At 60.0% G+C, this 17,525-nt stretch overlaps 1 protein-coding gene across 1 annotated transcript; it reads left to right on the top strand.

Annotated features, from left to right (window-relative positions):
• The first annotated feature begins 2,725 nt into the window (after positions 1-2,725).
• FGF11 (fibroblast growth factor 11) lies at positions 2,726-16,510 on the top strand. The gene is made up of 5 exons (XM_084616599.1): positions 2,726-4,584; positions 11,504-11,614; positions 12,754-12,857; positions 15,757-15,955; positions 16,260-16,510. Exons 1-5 carry the CDS (start codon positions 4,392-4,394, stop codon positions 16,373-16,375), a joined length of 723 nt encoding a protein of 240 aa, XP_084472725.1. The 5' UTR covers positions 2,726-4,391; the 3' UTR covers positions 16,376-16,510.
• Positions 16,511-17,525: the final 1,015 nt, after the last annotated feature.

The raw sequence follows: 17,525 nt of genomic DNA, 5'->3' as shown, positions 1-17,525 counted from the left end.
TGAGGGGGTATCTCTGGGGATTGGGATGCCAGGGCCGTCTGCACATCTGGGCCCCCCAGGCCTGCGCGGGAACGAGATGTTTCCTTTTTTGTAGATAATAAAAAGTAAATTGGAAGGCACTGGGTGGGCCGGTGTATTTCGCTGCCCCCCTGCCGGTGTGGTGGGGGGGAGCTGGGCTGGGCTAGCAGGGGCTGTGGGTCGGGAGTGAGGGGCACCGGCAGAGCCCTGAGTCCCCCACTATCCCATGAGCCCCAGGGCCCATAGCCTGGCAATCAGGGTGAAGCCGGGAGGGTGGATTACGACCCTGATCCGCTTATAGCTTCTGGCCTTGCCTCTCTCCGGCTTGGCCAATGAAGCGGCCGAATTTGCATATGCAGATCAGGATACCAATTAGCTCCGGTTTCAAGACGGAGCCAGAAAGGTCGGTTTCAAGGCTCCCCCTCCTCCCCCAACGGACGGGCCTGGCAGGGGGTGCTCTCCGCCTTTCCACACACACACACACACACACACACACACACACACCCCAGGCCGGCAGGGGTGAGTCTGGCTGAGTCGTCATCCTCAATCGCACTTTTCACCCATAATCGCTAAAGCCCATCTGGATTTTCTCCGGAAAGTCTGGCCCTGATCCCCGGCGTCTGGGCAGGATCTCTGCGGGGGCGACGCCGCCATTTGTCCTGAAATCCCTGGCCCGGCCCAGGCCCGGTTCTGCTTCGGTTCCTGTACTTGGCAAATATCGCTGTTAAACAGCTCCCCAGAGGTGGGCGCATCTCGGTGCCGGGCGAGGGGTCCCCGGGTCATCGGCCGCCCCACCCCAGAGCTGGCTCCATCTCAGCGCCGGGCGAGGGATCCCTGGGTCACCACCCGCCCTGTCCCAGAGGTGGCCGCATCTCGGCACTGGGCAAGGGGTCCTTCGGTCACTGGCTGCATCTTAGCGCCGGGCAAGGGGTCCCCGGGTAACCAGCCGCCCCGCCCCAGAGGTGGCCGCATCTCAGCGTCTGTGTGTTGTCTGTGGTGACAAGGCAGGGTTGCGTGTGTCATTTCCCAGCACCAATCCAGCCCCAGACACCCCTAGTGGGACAGTTAACCCCGATCTACCCCCATGGCCGCCAGTTGGGCCAAGGGGAGGGACCACCTCTGGGGCGGGGTGGCCGGTGACCCAAAGACCCCTTGCCCAGTGCCGAGATGCAGCCACCTCTGGGGCGGGGCGGCCGGTGACCCAAAGACCCCTTGCCCAGTGCCGAAATGCGGCCACCTCTGGGGCGGGGCCCTGGCCAGCTGGCAATGGCAGGGAGCCCTGGGGGTGCAGAGTGAGCCTGATGAAAATTTGATGCAAGGGGTGCGCCCATTGATTGCCTCTGCCCCGGACGCCTGGGTTCTCTCCCCAGCTCTCGGAGGGGAGCGGGGACTGGTGGGTTCGAGCAGGGGGGCCTGGGAGCCAGGACTCCTGGGTTCTTTGGATGCTCTGTGACTCGGTTTCCCCCAGGGGCCTAGCCGCCCAGCTGCGACGTCTCGTTCCCCCTTTTCTCAGGCTGTGGCTCCCGGACTGACGCCCCCCTCCCGCACCGAGCTGGCGCTGCCCGCCCCCCCGCAACCCCCCCCCGCGCTGCGCTGCCCGTGCCGGCAGGTGGCTAAAAATACCGCTGCAAAATACAACCTTGAGCGCCCGTCCCCGCAAACCAGCGGAGCGATGCGCCCCCCCCTTCTCCGCCTCCCCCCCCCCGCTGCCAGCCCGATCTCCCCCCTCCCCTCAGTTTCCCATCTCCCTCTAGTCCTCTTCCCCTCCCCCCCATGTGCGCGCCCCCCCCCCCACAGCTCCTTCCTCCTCCCCCGTCTTTCCGGGATGCCCCCCCCCGCCCCGCATCCCTCCTCCGGCCCTGGAGCCCTGCTCAACAAGATGCTAGATCCTGCCTCAGTGGAGGGGGCTGGGAGCCAGGACTCCTGGGTTCTCTCCCCAGCTCTGGGAGGGGAGTGGGGGCTGGTGGGTTAGAGCAGGGGGGGCTGGGAGCCAGGACTCCTGGGTTCTCTCTCTCTGGCTCTGGGAGGGGAGTGGGGGTTGGGGGCTTAGAGCAGGGTGGGGCTGGGAGCCAGGACACCTGGGTTCTCTCCCCAGCTCTGGGAGGGGAGTGGGGGCTGGTGGGTTGGGGGGGGGCTGGGAGTCAGGACTCCTGGGTTCTCTCCCCGGCTCTGGGAGCGGAGTGGGGGCTGGTGGGTTAGAGCAGGGGGGGCTGGGAGCCAGGACTCCTGGGTTCTCTCCCCAGCTCTGGGAGGGGAGTGGGGGCTGATGGGTTAGAGCTGGGGGGGCTGGGAGCCAGGACTCCTGGGTTCTCTCTCTCTGGCTCTGGGAGGGCAGTGGGGGCTGGTGGTTGGAGCAGGGGGTCTGGGAGTCAGGACACCTGGGTTCTCTCCCTGCCACTAGCGCGTGAACCGGCCCCCCCTCACCCCCCCCCTCCTTCCCGCCGCCCGGGGGGTTTTTTCCAGCCAGGCAGCAGCCGAGCGAACCCGGCAAATGTCACCCTTCGCCGCCGGGGCTCGGGCGGGGGGGGGGGGGGAGACCGGCCTGTGTCACCAGCCATGCCCCCCCCACCCCCCCGGCCGCTGGAGCGAGGAGATTTAATGAGCGGGGGAGGGAAGAGTGGGAGAGGCGAGGGGGGTGGGTTGGGGAGGTGCGGGGGGGGGGGCTGAATAATTCCCCCCCCCCATCGCGAGGCACCACCCAGTGATGGATAAAACTTTCCCCGGGGGGGGGTCTGTCAGAGGCTCCCTGCTTCAGCCCCCCATCTCCTCCCGTCACCTTTGGGGTGCTTTCTGAGATGGGCTCCCTGGCCCCGCTCTAAGCCCCAGGGTCCCCTTTGAGCGAGCGACCCCCCCCCATCACAGCCCACAGCGGTAAAGAGCCATCTGGGCTGGGGGGGGCTGCGGGTCGGGAGTGAGGGGCACCGGCAGGGCTGGGGGGGGCAGGGTTGGGTTAGCACCTCAGCCCCCCTCAGGCCTGCCTCCTTCAGGGCAGGACAAACACCCCCAAATATGGCTGTTTGGGGGGTCCAGCATCACCCTGCTTCAGACACCCCTTTCCCTTCTCATTTCTGGGGGGAGGCCACAGGGACTCCCCTGGCCTCAGCCAGCCTGGGGGGTCGAGCAGCCCCCCTCTTCTAGACTGGAACTGAGCTAGCTTTGACAGGGAGAAACGGGGGGTGCCCCAATCCTGAGCTAGACTAGGGGAGGGGATCCCCCAATACTAGGGTGGTGGGAAGGGGGTCCCCCAATACTGAGCTAGACTAGGGATCCCCCAATACTAGGGTGGTGGGAAGCAGGTCCCCCAATACTGAGCTAGCTTTGAGGGGGAAGCTCAGGGGGTCCCCAGCACTCAGCTAGACTAGGGGATGGGGTCCCCCAATGCTAAACTCATCTGGGGGGGCCCTGGAATTGAGCCATTCCTTGGGGCAGGCAAGGCATGGGGAATTCCCCTCCTGCTCCCACCAGCTGTAGGTTCCCCAAGTGTGTTTGAGGGGACCCACAGGTTCCCGTGTGACATTGTGTGTGTGTTTTCTTTCTCCATCCCTTTCTCTCTCTCTCCATCCCCGCCCTTCTCCCATCCCTCCATCCCTCCCCTCCGCTTCGCCGCTTCTCCACACACACAGCCATCCACGAATTAACCTCGCCGGCTGAAGGACAACCGGGATTGTGTAGCACGCTATGTGTGTGTCTGTGTGTGTCTGTCTGTCTGTGTCTGGGGGGGGGGACACCCCCCAGCCCCCTTTCTCCGCAGCCCAGCGGAGGGAGGAATAAAAGAAGTTCGATCTCCAGGAATCTCGCCCCGTCTTTCTCTCCACCAGCTCATGAATTTCTGGTGCCGACCCAGCTCCGGGACGGTGCGTGATTTTCGGAGCCCGCGTCCGCGCTGATTTCTCCGGGCTGCCGCGCTCCTGGAAATTTCTGTGCGGGGGGCAGCAGGTTTGGACGGCAGGAGACGGGTGGGGGGGGCCCAAATCCGGACCGCCGGTCGCTTTGGAAGGGAATCGATTTTGCCGAGGCCGAGCGGGGTTCTGTTCTCTCGTCCCCGGACCTTGACTGTACCTTGAGCAAGAAATTTGCACCGGGACCAAAAAAGAAGTGACTACCCCTGGTTGGGGCAGGGAGGCGGGGAGACGCTTGGATTTATTACCCGCTCCGTGTCCCCTGTCCCTCCGTCTTCCCGCACGCCCTCGGCCGATCTGCTGGAAAGGGGAGAAAGAAACCAGCGACCCCCCAGGGCTAAATTCACCCCTCGCCGGATTAACCTCGGTGGGGAGAGGGGGGGTGGGTATAATCCCCCCCTCCCATGGCTTGGCTCTTCTGGGGGATGAGCACGGCGTGAAACCCGCGAGCGGGACACTGGCCGGCGGGGGACCATGGCGGCCCTGGCCAGCTCCTTGATCCGGCAGAAACGGGAGATCCGGGAACCCGTCGCCAGCCGGCCCGTGGCCGCCCAGAGGAAGGTCTGTCCCCGTGGCACCAAGTCCCTCTGCCAGAAGCAGCTGCTCATTTTAATCTCCAAAGTCCGGCTCTGCGGTGGGCGGAAAGGCCGGCTGGAAAAAACACCCGGTGAGTGATATCTGATGGGGGGGGCGGGCGCGCGAGGAGCTGGGGAGGGGAGCGTGGGCCCTATAGTGCTGTAACGGCCTGGTTACAGGTGTGGTACAATGCCTGGGCTATTTCCTGCTTGTGCCCAGGCTGCAATACCTGGTGCTAACAGCAGGAGGCGCTGTGAGAGGTCGATTGTGCAATATATGGCCTATATTGTCCAGCTTTCCTTGCAATTCCGGGTGCCAACAGCAGGGGGCGGTGTAACAGGTCCGATCATGCACTATAATGCATATATTGCCCATCTTTCCTTGCAATGCCTGGTTCTAACAGCAGGGGGCACTGTGACTGGTCCGTCATGCAATATGCTTCATATATTGACCGTCTTTCCTTGCAGTGGCACCATGAACCAATATTATTTATGAACCGCCACTCAGGGGAGGTGATAAGGGGGGTGTTTTGCCCAGGTTAGATGTTTTTATATGGACTGGTCAATATTGGGTAATAATGCCTGCCCACCCCACCCCCCAATGAGCACAAGGAGTGTTCTCTTCCTCAGATAAATAAACCCCACTGATTCTTGGGTTTAAAACCACAGTAGGGTCAATATGGACTGGTCCATATAGGACTTTATCGCGCCCCATTGGATGAAACATGTATTGATGTTATGCCATTCCCTCAGAGATGTACATGCTGTGTGGTGTCGTTGGTTTTCAGTCACACTGATGTTTTATATGGACCGGTCTATATGGGGCTAGAGCGGGCCCCGTTCCTCTCTCTGCTACTGCAAGAGCAGGGTCAATGGAGCTCAGGACTCCCCAGCTCTGGGAAGGGATTGGGGTCTGATGGGAGCAGGGGCTGGGAGGCAGGACACCTGGGTTCTCTCCCTGGCTCTGGGAGGGGAGTGGAGGCTAATGGTTAGAGCAGGGGGGGCTGGGAGGCAGAACTCCTGGCTTCTCTCCCTAATCCCCTGTTGGTCGAAACCGCCACTGATGAAATCAATGAAATCAATCAATTTTGGCCGTAATTTGGGTTTCAAACCTGGCGGCGTTTATATGGACCGGTCTGTTTCGAGCTTTAGCCCCCCCCCCACGCCCCCCGCTGCCCACAGTGCACCATTTCCCCTTGGCTAGACCAGTCCTGGGGATTCTCCGGGCAGGGGGGTCCATGAGGGGCGGGAGCTGCCGTGATATCGGGGAACCAGCCCAAGCCCCATCGTGGCTGACCAGGATGGGGAGGGGAGAGGGGTCCCGAACCCAAGGGATTGGACCCAGGAGTCCGGGTGGCGGGGACCCAGGGGGCAGAAGTGTAATAAAACCCTCCTGCTCGCTCGCTCTTCCCCTGCCCTTCGGCCTTTCCCTCCATTGCCTCATTCTTCCTTTCTTTCTCTTTCTTCCTGTCTTCTTCCGTTCCCTCTTTCCCCAGCCCCTTTCCGGCCATCCCCACCCTCCACCTGGGTCAAAGTCGACCTCATTTTGCTTTCAGGGCCCGAGGGGAGACTCCCCCCCCCCGCCCCGAATATTTTGGGAGGTTCGCGCTTTCCTGTCGGGGGGGGCACCATCTCCCCCTGAACCCCGAGTCCCCATTCTCTGGCCCCCCGAGCCAGCCAGTCGCTGCCCTGGGGCCAGATGGGAGCCAGCGCCCCCTAGAGGGCAAAGGGCGCAGGGAAGGGTCCATATTGGGACCGTGAGGCCCGGCTTCAATTCCAGAGCCGCCTCCTCCCCGCCCGCCCCATCCTCCTGCTGCATCCACAGTATTTCTTACCCCCCCATACCCCACTGCTTTCCCCCCTCCCCCCCCACTCCCCGCGGTTACTATGAGGCCCTGCTGGGCCCGGTGCCACCTTGGCCTTGGGCCAGCACCTCGTTCTCCTCCCGCGTCCTTGCTGCTGGCAACGGAGGCGTTTGTGGCCACTAGCCAAGCACCACGTGCTCCGCAGTGACCCAGGAGTCCGGGAGCTGCCCCACCCCCGCCCCAGCCCTGCTGGTGCCCCCCACTCCCGACCCCCAGCCCCCTGCTAGCCCAACCTGGGGGGTCCCACACCCCTCCTGTGATTTCTATCCCTCGCTGAATCCCATTTGCAGAGCTGGGCGGTGGGAGCCCCAGTGATTTTTCTCCCCCTCTCCCAGGCACTAACCCTTTGCACTGCCAGGCAGCGTGGGCACATTAAAATAAATTAAAGTCATTTACATAAATTTGCATTCATTAAGGGGCGCAGGGCATTGTGGGAGCACAGCTGGATGGGGGAGCAAAGTTGCTCAAGGGGGTTAGGAGCCCGCTGCTATGAAATGAGAGGATGGATCATTATCCAGGGAAATTCACTGCCGGTGCCCCTCGCTCCCAACCCGCAGCCCCCTGCTAGCCCAGCCCTGCCCCCCCAGCCTTGTCAGTGCCCCTCACTCCTGGCCCGCAGCCCCACAGCTCCTGGGGGCCGGGGCACTGGGGCGAGGCTGGGAGGGCGAGGGGGGGCCTGGAGCAGGGCCAGGCCCTGGGGCGGCCAAGGTGACGTGATCACTTCGTGGAATTACAGCATGGCCGGGTGCAATCGGGCATGGCGGGGGCGGGGGAGGGGAGAGAAAGGAAGGGGGGGACACACACACACGTGTGCACAGAGCATGTGGACGGGCGGGCCCACACGGAGAACACACACGGACAAGCATGCCACACACACAACCGACTGCGTTGCAGGATGGGCCAGAGCGCTTCCATTTAGGCCAGGTGCTGGGTTATGAATTATATAAACCCAGCCCATTAAGACGTCCCTTTGCGTTTGACTCACTCCAGCGGCCCGTGGGGGCTCGGGGCCAGGACACCTGGGTTCTGTCCCCAACTCTGGGAAGGGAATGGGGGCTGGTGGGGTGCTGGGAGCCAGGACTCCTGGGTTCTCTCCCCAGGCATGAGACAAGCCAGGCCCAACGCTCCATGTTCCTGTTTCCCAGCTGGCGAAAGGCCAGTGGGAGGGTCTCGTGCACGCCCCCCTGTGGGGCAGGAGTCTGTGGTGGGAGCCCAGATGGGGGCAGGGGATTCGTCGGGCCGGTTTCCACCATCATCCTGGCATAACCTGCCCCGGAGGGGAGGGGCTGTGCCGGTGAAACCCAAATCAGTCCTCCCAGGTCTCCTCCTGGTGATTCCCCGCCCCACGTCCCCGCCTTGCACGGGGGTGTCTTCTCGTGAGCCTCCTGCCAGCTCCCCCATTGGGCGGGGCTTCCCGCACCAGTCACGGGTGGATCCCTCGCTCAGGGACCCCCCCCACACACACACGCAGCGCCATCGACCCTTTGCTCGCTGCCAGGAGGCAAATCATTTGTGCTGCATCCACCGTGTAATGTGTTGCCATAAATCAACCCGGCAGGGGCACCAGGGGGTCAGCTGGGAAGAGACGGGAAGGGGGCTGGGGGAGAGAAGCTGAGGCGGGTGTGGGCTGTGTCTGAACTAAACGCAACCCGGTAACGCGCCCTGGGGTATCGACACCCGGGCGCTGGAGCGCGCCACGCAGCCCGCAGGTTCACACACACGCAGGCTGCATGTTCCTCGTACGTGCCAAAGACACCCCTCCCCTGCTGTGTGTACACGCACCCACGCTCAGAGTCACACCGGCCCGCGGCCCCGTACACCCCCCCCCAGGCGGCCGGCCGCACGCCTCACGGGTACACACACGCCCGTCCGCGCTCGCCAAACCACGCAACCCCACCCACTGCACGCCTCGACCCCGGACAGACGCACACAGAACGACCAACAGCCAGACGCACACCTACACACAAAGCCTCTGCAACATACACGCAACACAAGTCTGACCCAGCGAGGGGGGGGGGAGCCAGGACTCCTGGGTTCTCTCCCCAGCTCGGGGAGGGGAGTGGGGGCTGGTGGGTCAGAGCAGGGGGGGCGGGGAGCCAGGACTCCTGGGTTCTCTCTCTGACTCTGGGAGGGGACTGGGGTCTAGTGGGTCAGGGCAGGGGGCTGGGAGCCAGGACTCCTGGGTTCTCTCCCCAGCTCGGGGAGGGGAGTGGGGGCTGGTGGGTCAGAGCAGGGGGGGCGGGGAGCCAGGACTCCTGGGTTCTCTCTCTGACTCTGGGAGGGGACTGGGGTCTAGTGGGTCAGGGCAGGGGCTGGGAGCCAGGACTCCTGGGTTCTCTCCCCAGCTCGGGGAGGGGAGTGGGGGCTGGTGGGTCAGAGCAGGGGGGGCGGGGAGCCAGGACTCCTGGGTTCTCTCTCTGACTCTGGGAGGGGACTGGGGTCTAGTGGGTCAGGGCAGGGGGCTGGGAGCCAGGACTCCTGGGTTCTCTCCCGGGCTCTGGCCCTTGTGAGGTGAGGGTCAGTGGAGGCCTGCGGGATTCTGGGCTAAGAGGGGCAGGAGAGAGGCAACAAATTATGATGCATTTTTCTGCCAGCCGCTGCCTGTCTGGGTCCCACGAGGGGCCCTGTCAGAGCTAATTTCACTTCAAAGAAACACAAACAATCCACCTCCCAGCGCACGCGGCCTCTGCCAGGGACTGGGGGCGGTGGCAGAGTGGGGCCTAGTGGTGAGAGCAGGGCAAGCTGCCAGTCAGGACTCCTGGGTTCCCTCCCTGGCTCTGGGAGGGGAGTGGGGGCTGGTGGGTTAGAGCAGGGGGGGCTGGGAGCCAGGACTCCTGGGTTCTCGCCCTGGCTCTGTCCCAAACCCTCTGTGTGACCCTGAGCAAGTCACATCAGGTCCCCGTGCCTCAGCTTCCCCCTCCTGATGTGCATTCAGAGAACGCCCGCCCCCCAAAAGCAGCATCTGACAGCCAAAATTCCTACAGAGTATGAAGAAAAATTATTGTATTTCACTGTTGGTCTCATCGCCTCCCACCCCCGTATCTAGGCGCTTGTTTCATTTCTACTATCCCCAGATACCCCCTCTATCTATCTGTCTGTCTGTCTGTCTATCTATCCCCATCCACTCCCTCTATCTGTCTATCTATCTATCTATCCCCATCCACCCCCTCTGTCTGTCTATCTATCTATCTATCCCCATCCACCCCCTCTGTCTATCTACCTATCTATCTATCCCCATCCACCCCCTCTGTCTGTCTGTCTGTCTATCTATCTATCTATCTATCTATCCATCCCCATCCACCCCCTCTGTCTGTCTATCTATCTATCTATCCATCCCCATCCACCCCCTCTGTCTGTCTATCTATCTATCTATCCATCCCCATCCACCCCCTCTGTCTGTCTATCTATCTATCCCCATCCACCCCCTCTGTCTGTCTGTCTATCTATCTATCCCCATCCACCCCCTCTGTCTGTCTGTCTATCTATCTATCCATCCCCATCCACCCCCTCTGTCTGTCTATCTATCTATCTATCCATCCCCATCCACCCCCTCTGTCTGTCTGTCTATCTATCTATCTATCTATCCATCCCCATCCACCCCCTCTGTCTGTCTGTCTATCTATCTATCTATCTATCCCCATCCACCCCCTCTGTCTGTCTGTCTATCTATCTATCTATCTATCCCCTTCCACCCCCTCTGTCTGTCTATCTATCTATCTATCTATCCCCTTCCACCCCCTCTGTCTGTCTATCTATCTATCTATCTATCTATCCCCTTCCACCCCCTCTGTCTGTCTATCTATCTATCTATCTATCCCCTTCCACCCCCTCTGTCTGTCTATCTATCTATCTATCCATCCCCATCCACCCCCTCTGTCTGTCTATCTATCTATCTATCCATCCCCATCCACCCCCTCTGTCTGTCTATCTATCTATCCATCCCCATCCACCCCCTCTGTCTATCTATCTATCTATCCATCCCCATCCACCCCATCTATCTATCTATCTATCTATCTATCTATCTATCCATCTATCCCCAGACACCTCCTCTTTTTGACCGGGGAATTTGCTCAGCTTTTCAGATAAGAGTTTATATTTCCTGTCTGATAGCTACAGAGATTTTCTCTAACAAACTTTTTCATCTGGAATATCTTTAGTTTCTCACATTTAACAGATGTAAAGCTCAGGATATCCCCATTTTTTCGTCAGGAAGTTTTTTGTTTGTTTTTTTTCATATGCAAACGATGTAAAATGGCTGATAATTTCCCGGCCTTCACAAAGGTTTTGGTTTGGTTTTGCCTGGGCATTTCCTCAGTTTTTGTGTGACACTCCTTGTTTTGATGTAGTGATTTATTGTGACCGATATTTTGTCAACATTCACAAAGTTTTTGGTTCGGAATTGCCTTAGTTTTTCGTATAGAAGTTTATATTTATTGATAGTGGTACTTCCTCGGCCTTAACAAAGTGTGTTGTTGAATTTCCTTTCTTTTTCTTCTGAGCATCTGTATTTATTGATTTTAAATTACTGCTATTTTCCAACAACGTGGTTTTCTCTGGGGATTTTCTTTGCTTTTCCTGTGAAATTTTATAGTCACTGATATTTAGGCAACATTCACAGGGGTTTATGATTTGGCACCAGCGTGTCTGAGAAAAGATTGTATTTATTGATTAAAAACTAGAGACACTTTCGGACTCTTAGCAAAGCTTTAGTTTGAATATTGTCTTAGATTTTCTTATGAAACTCTCTTTATAGATACTTTCTCCGTCTTACCAAAGAGTTCTTTCTTATAATTGCTTTAGTTTTTTCATGCAAAAGACTGTATTTATTGATTTGAAACTACGGATACTTTCTCCATCCTCGCAAAGTTTTTGTTTGGGAATTTCCTTGGATTTTTTTATAACAATCTCTTTATTGCTTTGAAATTACTGATACTTTCGCAGTCTTGCCGAAGATTTGTTTGGGAGTTGCTTTCGGTTTTTTATACAAAATTCGGTATGTCCAGAGTTAAAAGTTCCTGGTGCTTTTGTTTAGCCTTAAGGAAGGTAATCAGGGAGGGCTTCCTCCTAGCCAGTGGATAATCTATTCTCTGTCCTCCCTTCGGTCCCCCGCCTCCGCATCCCTCCATCCATCCTGCGGGCGGCACAGAGCCGCAGCTGAAGGGCATCGTGACCAAGCTTCTCTGCAGACATGGTTTCTACCTCCGGATGCACCCAGACGGCGCCATCGACGGGACAAAGGAAGACACCAACAGCTTCAGTGAGTGATGCCCGGGCAAGGCCGAGGGGTTATGCAGGGCTAGGCCAGTTGGGGGACTTCCCAAGTGGCAGAGAATGGAGTGGGGTGCTTGGGGGGGGGGCTGTACGGCAGGGAGCACTGTACTGCGGAGGGCAGAGGGGGATCCCTATTTCCCAGCCCTCCCACACCACCTTTCCCCTCTAGGGAGCACCGGGATGGGGATTGGCTGGCTCAGGGAGGCGGGGAATGGGGCAGGGGCCTGACCCCTCCCGGGGGCGCCAGGTCCCATCCGGCCCCAGGGTGGGGACTGGCTGGCTCAGGGGGGCAGGGAATGGGACATGGGGCCTGTCCCCTCTAGGGGGCACCGGCTCCCATCTGGGACCCAGGGAGGGGCCTGGCTGGCTCAGGGGGGCAGGGAATGGGACATGGGCCTGTCCCCTCTAGGGGGCGTCGGCTCCCATCTGGGACCCAGGGTGGGGCCTGGCTGGCTCAGGGGGGCAGGGAATGGGGCAGGGGCCTGTCCCCTCTAGGGGGCGTCGGCTCCCATCTGGGACCCAGGGTGGGGCCTGGCTGGCTCAGGGGGGCAGGGAATGGGACACAGGGCCTGTCCCCTCTCGGGGGCGCCAGGTCCCATCCGGCCCCAGGGTGGGGACTGGCTGGCTCAGGGGGTCGGGGAATGGGGCCCGGGGCCTGTCCCCGCTAGAGGGCAGCACATTGTGTGCATAGAGGAGATGGGTAAATCCTGCCTTGACCTAATCCCACCCACCCCGCTCCGGCTCCAGCTGTCTCCAATCAGGCAGAGTCCTGAATATTCATCTGGGATTGCAAAGAAGGGGATTAACGTCGAGAAGGGATGACAGGGGAGGAAAAATAAATCCGTCTCTAAAGAGGAGTGAGGGAGGGGGAGGAGTCGTGGGGAAGAACCCAGGAGTCCAGGATCCAGGCAGAGCTTCTGCAAAATTGGGCAGTGGGGATCGGAGTCGGCGTCCCCTAGAGGGGATGGACCCCTGCCCCATTTCCCGCCCCCTGTGAGACAGCCAGTCCCCACCCTGGGGCCAGATGGGAGCTGGTGCCCCCGAGAGGGGACAGGCCCCGTGCCCCATTCCCACCTGCTGTTTGTGCCAGGGCTGATGCCTTGCTATCTGTCTCGTCTCCCCCAGCTCTCTTTAACCTGATCCCTGTGGGACTGCGCGTGGTCGCCATCCAGGGCACCAAGTCGGGGCAGTATATCGCCATGAACGCAGAGGGCTACCTCTATACCTCCGTGAGTGTCATTCCCCCCGGCCCTCCCTCTTGACTAAACCGACCGTTGGTGTGAGCGGTGGGATCTCAGGGTTGTGTGTGTGCCCTGGGTCCCAGAGGGGTGGAGTTGCCAATAGGGGGCATGATCATCTCTCTTCCAGCAGGGGGTGCTGCTTGCAGGGTGGGGCTAGTGGTGGGTCGTGACAGTGCATCCCCAGGGAGGCAGCTCGGAGATCCACTGGTGTGAGCGGTGGGATCTCTGGGTGAGCCCTGCAGGAGCGGGCTGGTCAGGGCTAATAGGGGTGTAGTATCCTCTCTCTGCCAGTAGGGGGGCCACCCCTGCTCCCCGCAGTCCGAACCCCTGTCTCCCAAACAGAGAGTCCCACTGTGCTGGGGGCAGGTGGGGGGACGCAGAACCTGGCATGCCAGCTATCCCCGCCCCCACGGAACAGCCCCCCACTTTGCCCCACGTGGGGTGCTCTGGGATAGCAATGCCCCCTCCTAACTCTGCCCCACACAATCCTCTTCTTCAGGCCCCATGGTACCTGGGCCCTTCCTCCCCTTGAAGTATCCTTCCCCCCCCCATGCTGTGTTAAATTTAGCAGCTGGTCTGATTTTTAGGGAACCCCTGGGAGAGACCAAGAAAATCCCCACCTGCGACCGGGAAGAGAGAGGGCTTACGCCACCAGCCTCCCCGCTACGCTGTTCTGTCTGTCCATCCCCCGGAGCATGTCTGTCTGGCCGTGTCTTTCTGACACGCTTTCCCTGTTGCTCTCCATCGTGTTTCTCCCACCACGCCCCTGCCTCTCCCCAGCCATGATGCGCTGTGGAGGGCAGCAAAAGCTGGGGAGTGGGCCAGGGCCCGCGCTGAGCTTTCGTTGTGGGCAGGGAATAACGTGAGGTGAGGGAAAGTGATGGTGAACGGGACGCCATGACGCCGACAGGGAAAGTAACGGTGGACGCGGTGCTGATCGTGAAAATAACGTGAACGCGGTGCTGATCGTGAAAATAACGTGAACGCGGTGCTGATCGTGAAAATAATGGTGAACGCGGTGCTGATCGTGAAAATAACGGTGAACGCGGTGCTGACAGGGAAAATAATGGTGAACGCGGTGCTGACAGGGAAAATAATGGTGAACGTGGTGCTGATAGTGAAAATAATGGTGAACGTGGTGCTGATCGTGAAAATAATGGTGAAAGTTGTGCTGACAGGGAAAGTAACGGTGGATGCGGCGCTGATCGTGAAAATAACGGTGAATGCGGCGCTGATCGTGAAAATAACGGTGAATGCGGTGCTGATCGTGAAAATAACGGTGGACGCGGCGCTGATCGTGAAAATAACAGTGAATGCGGTGCTGATCGTGAAAATAACAGTGAATGCGGTGCTGATCGTGAAAATAACGGTGAACGCAGTGCTGACAGGGAAAATAACGGTGAACGCGGTGCTGATCGTGAAAATAATGGTGAACACGGTGCTGATCGTGAAAATAACGGTGAATGCGGTGCTGATCGAGAAAATAACAGTGAACGTGGTGCTGACAGGGAAAATAATGGTGAAAGTGGTGCTGATAGTGAAAATAATGGTGAACGTGGTGCTGATTGTGAAAATAACAGTGAATGCGGTGCTGATCGAGAAAATGATGGTGAACGTGGTGCTGACAGGGAAAATGACGGTGAACGCGGTGCTGATCGTGAAAATGACGGTGAACGTGGCGCTGACAGGGAAAATAATGGTGAACGCGGTGCTGATCGTGAAAATAACGGTGAACGTGGCCGTGGTAGTGAACATAATGGTGAACGTGGCACCGTGACACTGACAGGGAAAATAACGTCCATCCCCAAAACTCCACTTCTATCCAGCCAGCCAGTCCCATACACCCCATCTACCTAATTATCCGTCCGGGCCCATACATGCCCTCCCCGTCCATTCATCTGTTCTTTCTCTCTCCCCATACACCCCTCTTTCTTTCTTTCTTTCTTTCTTTCTTTCTCTGAAATCGCTCCCCCTTCCTCCTGCGTCTCTCTCACACACAGACAGACTGTGTAATTCACAACCCCTCAAATCCGGCCACCCTCAATGGCTCCCGACCGGCTGCCCCCCAGGTTGGGGGCAGCCAGCTCGAGCCCTCTCTCCAGCCCGTGGAATATTCATGTCACTGCCCCCGACCTGGCCCCCCCCCCCGCACACACACACGGCAGCCCCCCACTGCAGCCCGGGCACCCCCAACGCAGCCAAGACACTTGGACCCTGGCCCCAGGCCTAATGCCCCAAGCTGGGGCAGAGTAGCCCAGAGCTTGCTTTTGAGGGCAGCAGGGGGTGCTCTCCTCTGAAGTCAGTGCTGGACCCAATGCCCCAGGGCGGCACTGTGGGGCAGGGAGCGGGGCGGGGGGCTCAGCAGGGGGCGCTCTCCCCTGGCAGGACAGGGCTGGCCCCAGGGCAGCGCTAGGGGGTGCTGTGGGTCAGGGAGCAGGGCGGGGGGCTCAGCAGGGGGCCCACTCCCCTGGCAGGCAGGGCTGGCCCCATGGGGCACTAAGGGGCGCTGTGGGGCAGGGAGCCAGGCGGGGGGGCTCAGCAGGGGGCGCACTCCACTGGCAGGCAGGGCTGGCCCCTTGGGGCACTAGGGGGCGCTGTGGGGCAGACAGCAGGGAGGGGGCTCAGCAGGGGGCCCTGGTGACTCAGCCCCCGTCTCAAGTTGCCACCCAGGCCGGTCTTGACTATTAAAACGCCCCTGGCTCCTTTCCCGGGATTCGGGACTGGGAACCCAGGCGTCCGAGCCCTGTCGCCTCCTGGCTGAAAGACCAGAGCGGGCACTGCCCTCTACTGCCCACAGTTGGTAATTACACCCCCCCTCCCCACCACAGAGACCTTCCTTCCTTCCTTTCTCGCTCACCCCTTTTCTCTCCCTCCCTTCCTCTCCCAGGCTCACTTCACCGCCGAGTGCCGGTTTAAGGAGTGTGTCTTCGAGAACTACTACGTCATGTATTCCTCCACCCTGTACCGCCAGCGCGAATCCGGCCGCTCCTGGTATCTGGGCATCAACAAAGAAGGCCAGCCCATGAAGGGAAACCGAGTCAAGAAGACCAAAGCCGCCGCCCACTTCCTGCCCAAGCTATTGGAAGGTGAGCAGGGCAGCAGGGACGATGGGGTGGTGTCTAGAGGAAGCAATTGGGGATGTAAAATACAGACACCCCCCGCCACCCCGGTGCCCCTCCAACCAGGCACATGGATCCTCCTTCCCACCTCTGGCCCGGGCACGCTGCCCCGGATACACAGCCCCTCCCTTCCCAGCTGTTCTGTGCCGTGCAAACTTCTGCCACCCCCATGTGACCCGTCTTTCTGGGGTGGTAGGGTGGCTGGGGCAGCCAATCCCGTGTTATCCCTCACTTCCTCCTCCTCTGTGTGTCTCTCTCTCCTTCCTCACAGTGGCCATGTACCGTGAACCGTCGCTCCATAACGTGGTGGACCCCTCGGCACCCCAGAAATCAGACGAGGCCGGGGCCCCCAGCAAAGAGACAGCCAAGCCCTGCAAGGCGACGTAACCCCAAGGTCGGGGAGGGGTGTCGGCACCGCTCCAGCCACGCCCCTCCCTTGCATGTCTGCCCCCTTCTGCTCAGGACGCCTGCCTACCTACATTCAACCTCTGGACCTCAGAAGAAGAAAAAATGCCATCGAGGGTGTGATACCCTTTGCCATCACCGGGGGACGACGTTGCCCTGCTGGAGAAATATTTAGGGGTTTGCGTGTGTGTGTATATATATATGGTCTTCCATGCCAGCTGAGAGCATGATTCCCTGTTTGGCCGACAGGTGGTGACATTGGGAAAGGTTCTGATCTATGCCAGCTTCCTTTGGAGCAATAAGGGCGCGATGCCTTTTCCTGCCAGCGGAGGGCGACGTCGGGAAAGCGTCGGATTGCCGCAATAAGGGCGCGATGCCTTGTCCCGCCAGCGGAGGGCGACGTCAGGAAAGCGTCGGATTGCCGCAATAAGGGCGCGATGCCTTTTCCTGCCAGCGGAGGGCGACATCGGGAAAGCGTCGGATTGCCGCAATAAGGGCGCGATGCCTTGTCCCGCCAGCGGAGGGCGACGTCAGGAAAGCGTCGGATTGCCGCAATAAGGGCGCGATGCCTTTTCCCGCCAGCGGAGGGCGACGTCGGGAAAGCGTCGGATTGCCGCAATAAGGGCGCGATGCCTTTTTCCGCCAGCGGAGGGCGACGTCGGGAAAGCGTCGGATTGCCGCAATAAGGGCGCGATGCCTTTTCCCGCCAGCGGAGGGCGACGTCGGGAAAGCGTCGGATTGCCGCAATAAGGGCGCGATGCCGTGTTCCGCCAGCGGAGGGCGACGTTGGGAAAGCGTCGGATTGCCGCAATAAGGGTGCGATGCCTTTTTCCGCCAGCGGAGGGCGATGTTGGGAAAGCGTCGGATTGCCGCAATAAGGGCGCGTTGCCTTTTCCCGCCAGCGGAGGGCGACATCGGGAAAGCGTCGGATTGCCGCAATAAGGGCGCGATGCCTTTTCCCGCCAGCGGACGGCGACGTCGGGAAAGCGTCGGATTGCCGTAATAAGGGCGCGATGCCTTTTCCCGCCAGTGGAGGGGGACGTCGGGAAAGCGTCGGATTGCCGCAATAAGGGCGCGATGCCTTTTCCCGCCAGCGGAGGGCGACGTTGGGAAAGCGTCGGATTGCCGCAAT

The sequence above is a fragment of the Lepidochelys olivacea genome (assembly GCF_965140295.1).
Source record: "Lepidochelys olivacea isolate rLepOli2 genome assembly, chromosome: 28".
In the NCBI taxonomy this organism is placed as follows: domain Eukaryota; kingdom Metazoa; phylum Chordata; order Testudines; family Cheloniidae; genus Lepidochelys; species Lepidochelys olivacea.
Note: the sequence above shows the minus strand (reverse complement) of the source record. Positions and strands in the feature narration are given on the sequence as shown.

Coding starts and splice junctions, on each gene's coding strand:
- FGF11 (XM_084616599.1), top strand. CDS start 4,392: ATGGCGGCCCTGGCCAGCTCCTTGATCCGGCAGAAACGGGAGATCCGG. Junction 12,858..15,756: donor AGGGCTACCTCTATACCTCC/GTGAGTGTCATT, acceptor TTCCTCTCCCAG/GCTCACTTCACCGCCGAGTG. Junction 15,956..16,259: donor CCTGCCCAAGCTATTGGAAG/GTGAGCAGGGCA, acceptor CCTTCCTCACAG/TGGCCATGTACCGTGAACCG.